Raw genomic sequence first — 11,241 nt, forward strand, 5'->3', positions numbered from 1 at the left:
AAGCCCAAACAAGGAGGAAAATTAAAAAGAGTCAGTGTGATATAAAGATTAGGGTAGTGGATCAGGGTTTGGGAAGATCTGGATTCAAATCCCCAATCTGGTCACGAAACCCCCCAGGCGACCAGCCACTCTTCCTCAGCTGGACCTACCTCACAGGGTTGTGGTGAGGAGGAGAGCCCTGTGTGCTTCCTTCAGCACAGCAGGGGAAAAGTAGGATATAAATATAACTCCACACTGTTGAAACTGCCTGCTTCTGTGCTGCTAGTTTTGGTGTTGAATTTGCCATCCAGACAATGCAAAGCACTTATCTCTGCTTTTCTGATTTTTTAAAAAACAAAATTCTCTTGGAATTATTTTATCTTAGAACTGCAGAGCTAGAAGGGTCCCCCCAGGGATCAGCCCCTCGCCAGCAAGCCTAGTTTATTTTATTCCTGTTGGGTGTGGACATGCGCACGATGACCTTTTTTCAGTGGGCAGTTTGTTAATGCATCAGAGTTTTCTGATCAGAAACCTTTAGCTAGGTTTTTAAGTTAAGTTGATTTTAAAAAAAACCCTCAACAGAATTCTATCAGGGAAGGTTTCTTGCAGAAATAAATGGTTTTAAAGGAGTGTCTTCTTCACTGCAGTGCAGTTATGTGACTCTTGGTAATCTTTGACAAGGACTCCAGCTGACCGTGATCATTTAGACCAGCAAAGCTTCTGCCTGTCTGAATAAGCTTGAAGTGGTCCAATTAATACATATACTGTACTGTATAGGTTATATATAGCCAACCGTAGCCATATTGCCTTTGTAACAGCTTTGCTGCATGATTAGGTTTTTGCTTACTAGACAAGAATACAGTGGACCCTCTACTTACAGAATTAATCCGTATTGGAACGGTGGCTGCAGGCTGGAAAGTCCGTAGGTTGAGTCTCCATTGACCTACAATGCATTGAAAACCGATTAATCCATAACAGGCCATTTTTGTTCCATTTTTGTTTTCTTCTGTTCTGCAGGTCGATTCTCCGGCTACAAGTCGAACCTAACTTTTGCGGCCAGAGAAGTCTGTAACTCGAAAAGTCTGTAAGTCGAGCCATCTGTAAATTGAGGGTCCGCTGTAGATAAAGAAGGGAGGCCACCGTTACTTGTAAGTAACTGGTCTAATGAAAAGTCTTTCCTTAGGAAGCGGACATGGAGAAATGATTTACTGCTCAAAGCTGGGTTCATGCAGGAATGTGTCCCAATTATAGAGCCCCCTCCCATTTCTCCATCTCCTCCCGAACCCCTTGGTCCCTCTTTCATGGTATGCCTTATAAAAATGTATATTTTTGTGTCAGGGGGTGCCCTTCTTCTCTGCATGTTTTCTGTGTGTGACGTTTGCACCTATTTTGCTTGCTTTCAGCTGAAAATAAACTATCTATTGGATCTCTCTGTCTCTGGCCGGTTGATTAATGTGTTTAGAGACTGGCAAAATCCCAGGAACTAGTCCTGGGTCCTTCACTGATTAATTTTGGGACCCTTCAAGCTCTCAAAGAAATAAAACAGAACTCTGAAGGGGGTGTCTCTTTATTTTATTATCTGGAGTAGCAGGAAGTGTTGGAGCTTTTACAACCTGGCATGGTGCCTGTAATTTGAGTTACTGGGAAGGTCTCTACTGGTCTGGGGTGTCTTGTCAATCTATCCAGCGCTAACCAATTGTTCCATCCGGCCTCTGAACTACAAGAAAGCCCCACCTCTTTCCTCAGTGTTCCGTTTCATCTCGGTTGGAAGCAGATTATTTGTTTGTTGATCCATTCACAACTGTCAATAACGAAACATTTAAATTGCTTTCTACAACAAATGTCTCAAAGCGAGTTATTGAGACTGTAAGTGCCAGTTAATGAGAAAGGTGTGGGCTTTGGGGAACTTGTAGCAATTGTCTTCTGTGAAACTCCGTATCTCTACTGCATATCAGAAGGAGTTTTACCAGAAATCCCAAACTCTGCAACAAGGGGAAAGTGGGGAAGAAACTTTGGTTTCCATATTGTTCTCATTTGTGCCGAGAAAAACAGCAGTATCCTTAGGCTCATTGCAGGCCAGAAGCCTATTGGTAATTTATACCTGTATACAGGAAATCGTGTAAATCTTGGGAGCAAATTGCTGCTTGTTTACAACAGATTGGTTGTGTTCCTGGATATGCGTACGGTTACACAGCGGGGCACACCAAGAATGCAAACAGCACCTTCTTAATGAATAATAAGTTTGTAATTCATTAGTGACAGTTTGTCACCACAACTTACATGATTTCCCTACCACGTCCAACATATCAGTAGGATTCTGGCCACAGTCCTCCATGGTTAGTCCTGTGATATCAGACTCTCAACTGACTTTGTTATTGGATTCCAGTTCCTTATTCCCTTGAAAGGGTCTAGAGCAGTGGTCCCCAACCTTGGGCCTCCAGATGTTCTTGGACATCAGCTCCCAGAAATCCTGGCCAGCAGAGGTGATGGTGAAGGCTTCTGGGAGCTGTAGTCCAAGAACATCTGGAGGCCCAAGGTTGGGGACCACTGGTCTAGAGGAAGATGCCAAGCAAATGGCTTTGTTGGTGACATGCGGTGTGAACGTTTTCATGCTGTAGTAAGTGAGGGTTCTGCAGGGACATCAGGAACACCCTGTAGGACTGGATATGAGGCCAGTGTTTTATTTTGATCATTGTGATCATCCATAGTGACCATACTATCATTAGCATTGCCTTATCTCATCTGATTTTGGAAACCAAGGATGGTCTATACTGGTTGCTACTTGAGATGGGAGACCACCAGGGAATACCAAGGGCTGCTTGGAGGTGGGGCTGCCGTCCCACCTTGTATGCTGAAGTTCTCAAGGTCAGTCCTCAACATCTCCAGATGTCCTCCTTAAAGTCTGCCAAACTGCTTCTGACTTATTGTGATCCTAGTAGGGCTTTTGAAGTAGGTGAGATGTTCATGGAGCAGCTGACCATTGCCACAATCCAATGAATTTCTAAGAGTGAGAATGGATTTGAACCCAGGTTTCCTGAATCCCAGTACAGCCCTCTGTCCACTAGACCACACTGGCTCTGACATCTCCAAATTGGGATAGGAAAGGATCTAGCCTAAGAACCTTTAGAGCTGCTGCCAGCCAAGGTGTGATTGGGACAGAGAATCAGGATCATGTTGAGTTGCACTGAAAAAGTCCCATCCGTGGATGTGATCGCTTTTCAAGCGACCCTTTCATGCACACACAATCTGGTGCCCATCGCTCCAGCCGAGCTCCACAAAAAAGCTTGCATTCAGAGTAAACCTGCCACTGAACTGGAAGTGGCCCAGATAGGCACCAAACAGGATCGGGCCGGTCCTCAATTTCCTTGAACATTGGCTGGTCACTGGAAATAGATTGAACCGGCTCTGCCAGGAGCAGTCCAAAACATGAGCTCAATTGCTATCTGATTGTACCCGCAGAGTTGACCATACTGGGCTAGAGGAACCAAAGGTCTTGTCATCATCATAAACATCATCTGGAAGGGACCCTATGGGTCATGAGGCGCAGTGGGGAATCGAACTCCCAGCCTCTGGTTCCTCAGGCAGAAACCTAAACCACTGAGCTATCCAGGAGCTTTTCCTTTGGCTTTGTGTGTCCCTCTGTGACCACATGCTTACGGGAAGCACACCAGCAGCACAAAAGGGCTACAACACCCCTTGTCTCACATTCTTTCAGATACAGAGGGTCTCTTGTGTTAACTGTACTGCCTGTTTTGGCTGATACTGGAGGTGATTTATAGCCATCTTGGCTTGTAGCCGTGGGTGGCCCTAACCTCTGTGAACACATCCAGTTCCCTTATAAAGCGGATGATGGGCCAGCCAGCAGTAATTTCTGCTGCCTGCCGTAAGAAAGCCTTTCTGTTTAAATGTGGGCGATGCGCCTCCATATTATAGAGCTGAAAATAAAGTCTTGTATTTCCAAGACTTCCCAAGTTTCCAGCCCTCTTGTTTCAGAGGAAGCTAAACAGAGTTGCTTTTCTCTTCCATTGGAACACACCCTTATGAATTTTATGTAGTATGCTAGGTGCATTTAATCTTGGAACAGATGTACTAAAGTTTACAAAGTCTTGGACATAGTGTTGTTGGTAGCCCTTAATGTGCTGGGGGCTGGGGCAGTATGCACAAACTTAGAAACATCCTCATCTTCAAGGTCATAGTTTCATAGATCTTGTGACTTTGAAGTTGGCTTCCTCTACTTTAGCTGTAAATTTTCCCTGGCTTTCTTCTTACAGATCAAGGCAAGCTCTTCAAATGCCATGCTTTGGTCTGTTCTCCACCCAGCTGGTTCCAGCATCAGATCAAGTGTCAGGTTGCTTCAGTCTCTACTTAGGAGTAGTTTTTTTAAAAAAGAAACCTTGCTGCACACTTGCACATAAAAGTCCGAACAGCCACCTAAAGGAGGCAAGACTTCACACTCCCTCCTCTGCAGGAGAAACCCTGCCCAGCCCGATCAGAAGGAAGGTCCGTCCTTGATCTCTACCTGGGGTGTGGCTAGAAGAGTCATCCCTCTGCAGATGAATCCAGAAGAGGAGAGGAGCAGACGCTGTCCGGGGCTCCAAGGGAGACAGCAAAGATAAAGCATTTTCCAGTTTCTTAGACGAAGAGTGAAGGATTTATCTCAAGAGCGATAAAGCACTGCGAACAGAGTGGACTTTGGTTTACCAAGGCACGTGTCCTGCATGCCTTTCTCACACGCAAACGAATATCCATTGATTGGGTTCATGATTCTTTCCTGGAGTATTGCTACAGGTGGTTGATTTGCTGGACCCTAAGGAGAAGGAAACCTTCCACGCCCAAGATGTCCAGAGGCTCCGTGGCTGAAGCCACCCCACTGTCGTACCTTTCATCCAGTCCCTTCCCTTTTGCAAAGATGGAGGCGAGTGGACTCTCCGAGACTCTTTGGAACCACGGAAGCGTCACGGATCCTGGCCTCTGGAACGGGTCCTCCGAGGGAGATTTTAACCTTGAGTGGGACGACGGTGCCTTGGGATCCTCCGACGTGTCCTTCGGCTTGAGAATATTCATCACCGTGGTCTACTCGGCGGTCTGCGCAGGGGGACTGCTAGGAAACGGCCTTGTCATGTCCTTGATGTGGCGCCAGAGGAAAAGGGGACCCATGCCTGTCATCAACATTTTCGTCTTCGCTTTAGCAGTGGCCGATTTCCAGTTTTCCTTGACGTTGCCCTTCTGGGCGGTGGAAACCGCTTTGGATTATAGCTGGGTGTTCGGCCAGGCCATGTGCAAAGTCATCCCTTCCTTCACGGTCCTGAGCGTCTACATCAATGCTTTCTTGCTCACCGCCATGAGCGTCACACGCTACTGGTCAGTGGCTTTGGCTGTCAAGGGTGGCTCGAGGCTGACCTCTGACGGGGCCAAGTGGGTCAACCTGGCTCTCTGGACCTTGGCGCTGGCGGCCACGATGCCCACCATCATCTATGCAACAGTCGTGGACGTTGCCAAGGAGAAATTATGTATTTTCAAGTTCCCCGCCCCTTATCTTTTGGGCGTCTACCACCTGCTGAGGGTGGTGGTGACTTTTGTGCTTCCGTTGTCCATCATCTCAACCTCCTACCTGCTCCTCATCCGGTTCCTCGGGACTCATCATAGGAGAGGCGACCACTCAAAGAGGCAGAAGCAGGTGGCCACCACCATACGTCTGATTGTTGGTGGCTTCTTTCTCTGCTGGTTTCCTAACCACGTGGTTACCTTCTGGGGGGTTCTGGTCAAATTCAAGGCTGTGTCTGTGGGCAAAAGCTTTTATTTCCTCCACACGTACATCTTCCCGCTTGCTACTTGCTTGGCTCACTCCAGCAGTTGTCTGAACCCCATCCTTTACTGCCTGATGCGCCGCGAGTTCCGGCAAGGGATGAAGGACATATTTAGGAGATTCTCCTCAATGGCTTCCTCTTATCGGCCTTTTTCTTCCCAGAAGCCTTGGGAGGACGTTGTGGTTCTGCCTCTGAGTCCAGCGGTAAATGCCCGTGATCCTCAAATGAGAGGAAAAGAAGACTCCACTTTCTCCACTATTTTGGAGCCAGGAGCCGCAGTACGAAACCTGAGCCTGGAGATGATGCCAGGGGTCGAAACGCCATTGTGACTCTCTGGATATTAATATTCCTCACGTACCTCTCTGGAGTGATTGGGGAGCAAAGATTACTGGATCTTCAGGAACATTGGTTGGTAATAATTTTGCCAAACTCTGGCTGTGGATTATGGAGGAGGAGGGAGGATCAGGGAGGCTACATATTTTTTAAAAAATCATCAACTTTTAATTTTTTTAACTAAGGGATAGGGTAGGGACTACAAAAGATAAAAGGAAGTGGGAGAGGAAGGAAAAAAATAGAGGATAGGAGAGCACAAAGTATACAATCATCCAATCTTTTCATATTTCAATAAGAAAATCAACTACTTTTTCATTTGATTGCCCTCCAGATATCAACTTATAATTATATTTAACTCTATGTTACACCATCAGGATATCAAGACCATTTAGAAAATACATCCTGTCGTTCAAGTTCTTTCTGCCTTAGACACATCTACAAATATATCCATTTCTGTCATTTCCCATATTTTTTTCGGTACTCTCCTTAGAAGAAAAACATAGATCCCAGACTCTAATCCAGTTTTTGACATAACCATTTCTGACTGTGGTGTCTGAATATCACACTGGGTTATTCTTCTGCCCATCTATTTTATCTGGTGTGGCAGTCAATACCAACAATTCTGGACTTAATACAGTTTCATTTAACTTCGGTTTAGTCCCTGGTAAATCCTCTTTCATCAGATCTTCCATCTGGCTGAGATGTTCATTTACCTGCTGGAATCCTGTTATTACAGTATTATCTTTTGCATGTCAGAATTTTGTTCCCCTATTCCCATATTTTGGGTTTGGACTCAAAATAAGGGAGGCTACATTTTGATGACCTAAGTTGTAAGATCCTGCTCTACAATTCAATTTATCCTGCATCCACCCTTTCAGTAGTCTTTGGCCCGGTGTGATTCGAAGTGCCCTTCTGTTTTCACCATTTACACTGGGTTTCTGTCCCAACCCCTCCGCCCTGATAATTTTGGTGCCCGGACGTCTTTCAGTGGCATCCAAGAAAGGAGTGGGAGGGGAAAAACGCTTTGAGAATGTTTATAGTTGTGAAAACCCACCTGACCTACGATTTTATGGGCTGTTTTGAATCCACTTTTATATGTCCAAGTGCTGTTATAAAACAAAACACACAATGATCTCAGGGAATGGTCCGGAGAGCTTGTTTAAGAGGTGTGGGGGGCCATAAAACATCATTTAAAAACAAGAATGTTTGTGCCATAGGTATTATGGGCCTTTTCACAAGAAACCCATAGGTTGTAAAACCCAGTTTTTTTTTAAATTATGCACACAGTCTCCATAGCAGAAGGCTCCAAACACACAAAAATCTATTCACTTCCCTATGTTTATCATTTTTAAAAAATCCTACTCCAATTCTTATAATTTTTGGTACAAAATTTTATTTATTTAAAATATTTTAGCCCATCTTTCTCAAAAGGATCCATGCCGATAAATGCTTTTAAAAAATTGAATAGATTACCTTGCCTCAGAAGGTTTTTTTCTGTTCTAAGTAAGAAGAAATCTCCTTTTTTGGGTGAGAATTTGCCAAAAGGAACTAAAATTAAATACTTAACATCTTCCTTTTCATATTAACACAGCTAGCAGGGGTGTGCCTGGATGCTCCTGGCCTTAGCCTAGCCCTCCTCCCCTTTGTCGCTCCTATGGCAGGTTCGCTTCCTATTTGGAACTGGGATATTTTTCACAGGGAACTCAAAAATAACCCCCCGACCCCATTTTCTGCATGCGTTTAGACTCTTATCCTTGATCTACCAAGCTCAAAAATTATATATTTAGTTTTTGGTCAGACTGGCTGGCACACTCCCAGCCTTAATATCCTTTTGTAAAGTCCTGTTAAAAAAAAGGGAAATGGGCTGTTGAAGGAAAAGGGGGGAAATATCCAGCACTATTAAAAAAACCTTCAGGATAGCTTTCTCAGAATGACCTGTGTCCGATCAAAGTGTTTTGCTGTGTTATTCCTCTGATATAAGGTAATTGTGTTCTTAGGCAGCCTGAGATTCATATCAGCCTTGGCGCTTACTTGCATTCTCCAGGCCCGATCAACCAAAACAAAAATGTCAAAGGTAGAAGACACACAAAAGACCAGCTAATGATACTCATCAATCACAGTGACAGATAATCTCTCCTCCTTTTCACAACAATACACCCAAAACAAGACACACTAATCACCCATCTCCTGAAAAGGACAAAAGCCCATCTCACAGCCATAAATACTCCACTCCCAAAGCCAACTACACGAGAGCGCAGAGTGCTGTCCTCTGAAGATGCCAGCCACAGAGGCTGGCGAAATGTTAGGAAGAACAGAACACGACCAAAGAGCCCAAAAAACCCACAACAACCATCAAAGGTAGAAGACTGGAGAAATGGATGGTCTCCTGTAAAATAATCCCATAGAGTTTTTTCCCCCACTTCATGTCTAGCTTTTTTGGCTGCTAACTAAGCAGTCAGTCTCACGTCTGGACCTCCTTGTGTCCTCAGTCGTTTTAACCTTCTTTTGATTTCCTCACAAGAAACCTCAGGTCCCCCTTCCTCCCCCCCCAAAAAGAAATATATATATATGGGAAAGAATTTGCGGTGGAAAAAGGAAAAAAGGGACAGAGAGGAGGGGCAGTTGACCCCCCTAAAGAAGACCAGCAATCGATCGCCCTTTTCCAGATCCGAGCATGCAGAGAATCCATAAGAATGGGAAAGAATAAGATTGCTGGGTCCGCCGGCCCCTCTTTGCTGTGTGTACAGAGCTGTCAAGGGAGGATTTACAGAAAGCAGCGACCATAAAAAAAGATCCATGACAGGAGAAATCATAGCCATAAGGCCAGGAGCAAATACAATAAACCTCAGCTCTTGTTTCCTCTTCAAAGATATTAAACTTGTGACGGGAGCGAAGAGCAGGGCACGGATTTCTTCAGAAAACACCAGCGGCTCTTTCTTTGCATTTCATCTATTTGTGGTCAATTGTGAGGTGCTGGGTTTGTTCTCCTGGTGCGCAGCAATTGTTTTGCTAGACAGCATGAGGTGCCTGTTGGTCGTTTAGCTCCCCTGCCATCTTGAAATCAATGGGATGATGTTTCAGGGTTTTTAAAAAATTCAGTTTAAAGTCATGGGGTCCTCACACGCTTTTTGGGTCCGTGTACTCATCCTCTTGGGAAAACTTTTAATCTGTTTTTAAATGATGTTGTGTATTGGTCACGGAGGTGACACGGGCTTTTAGAATAGTTGCATATGAGGTTTTGTCCTGCGCCCACCCACCGCCGTGCTGGCTGCCTTTCACAGCCTCTAGCCACTACTGCTGTGGTGCCATTTTAAATAATTTTAAATGTTTTTCTTCTTCTTCTTGCAATAGTATAGAATGACAGATTTTAAAAAAATTAAACAGAGGTCTCCTTGCCTGACAGATGTGCATGGAGACAGATACGAACCCATACAAACCTGCCAGGAGCAGACTTTGTCTAAAAGGGCAGGATAGAAATCTAATAAATAAATAAAAATAAATAAACAAATAAATACTGGGTGTGTGTGTGTGTGTGGAGAAGGAGAGGGAGCATGAAAGGCACAGCAGTGAGTGGCAAACCCCACAGCCTAATTTACACCAACACAGGTATTTACAGCTGCCAGAATGATAGAAAATAAATTGATTTCACAAGTGATTTAAAACAAACGACCCTCTTATAGCTGAGTAAAATAACTTGCTTTCCAATTTAAAAAAAAAGCACAATTCCCAGGCAACGCCCCCCCACACACACACACAATAAAAAATTCAAACATCCTAAACCTGATTCAAATAGGTAAAGGTTCCCCTTGACATTTTTAGTCCAGTTGTGTCTGACTCTAGGAAGTGGCGCTCATCCCATTTTTCAGGCCGTAGAGCCAGCGCTTGTCCGAAGACAGTTTTCCGTTGTCACGTGGCCAGCGTGACTAGGGAACGCCGTTTTACCTTCCCACCGAGGTGGTACCTATTTATCTACTTGCATTTGCATGCTTTCGAACTGCTAGGTTGGTGAGGAGCTGGGACAAAGCGACGGGAGCTCACTCCGTTGCGTGGATTCGATCTTACGACTGCTGGTCTTCTGACCCTGCAGCACACAAAGGCTTCTGCAGTTTAGCCTGTAGCAGGTGTTTTTTTTCCTGCATGTAGCCACGCTCTTAGACAAAACTCAGATAACTGCTGGGTCAATGTATTCTCTAAGGCTTTCACGGCTGGGATCCAATGGTTTTTGTGGGTTTTTCGGGCTCTTTGGCCGTGTTCTGAAGGTTGTTCTTCCTAACATTTTGCCAGACTCTGTGGCCGGCATCTTCAGAGGACAGAAGTCAGATCACAGAGTGCTGTTCTCTGAAGAGGCCGGCCACAGAGACTGCCGAAACGTTAGGAAGAACAACCTTAAGAACACTGCCAAAGAGCCCGAAAAACCCACAACAACCATCAGATCTGTGTCACTTAGTGACCACGGAACAAGAATCCACTCATACGGAGAAAAGGTCTTATTTTGAAATGTCCACTGTGTATGTTGATTCAGCGTGTCACCGCAAGGATGTCTCTGTTACCATCCAATAATTTTTTTTTGTCAATGACCGTTTCTGTTATTTTTGCCCGTCACTTCTCTCTGTCCCCTGTGACTGCATTTCCCAGCCACTCATCCGAAGGGGTGGCTAATAACCGGCCCACTAAGGCAACTTTCTGTGCTTCTGAGAAAGTGGGCTGTAGAAAAGTCATGCCAAATAAAACCTACTAGTCTTTTGGTCCTTGGTGTATAGAGACAATTTGAATCACTAGTCCAGCAATAGGGTAGCCTTGGTTCCTTCAAACTCTGCCTCAAGTTCAGGCAACACAGAGAGGGAAATAAGTTGTCCTGAACTCAGATAAGCACTGTGGAGTAAAAGAATAAAAGAAAACATGATGTTGCTACTCCAGAATCTATGCACGCGTCTTTCTGTACATGGAGGATCTGCCTGTATGCACGGAGGCTTCTCCCAAGATCTTCAGAATCCTGCCTTCCACGTTTAAATGAATAAATACATGAAATCATACGGGGAATCCCCACATGTACATGGAAACAGAAGCATACAAGGAGGTTGTAGGGTCAGTGCCTTTCATTTCCTCCCCAGAATTATAATGA

At 44.8% G+C, this 11,241-nt stretch overlaps 1 protein-coding gene across 1 annotated transcript; it reads left to right on the forward strand.

Moving 5' to 3' along the window:
* The first annotated feature begins 3,806 nt into the window (after window positions 1-3,806).
* On the forward strand, window positions 3,807-10,936 carry RXFP4 (relaxin family peptide/INSL5 receptor 4). Its single transcript, XM_020814132.3, has one exon. The coding sequence runs from the start codon at window positions 4,817-4,819 to the stop codon at window positions 6,113-6,115; it is 1,299 nt and encodes a 432-aa protein (XP_020669791.3). The 5' UTR covers window positions 3,807-4,816; the 3' UTR covers window positions 6,116-10,936.
* Window positions 10,937-11,241: the final 305 nt, after the last annotated feature.

This window comes from Pogona vitticeps, chromosome 15, assembly GCF_051106095.1.
Source record: "Pogona vitticeps strain Pit_001003342236 chromosome 15, PviZW2.1, whole genome shotgun sequence".
Taxonomy (NCBI): domain Eukaryota; kingdom Metazoa; phylum Chordata; class Lepidosauria; order Squamata; family Agamidae; genus Pogona; species Pogona vitticeps.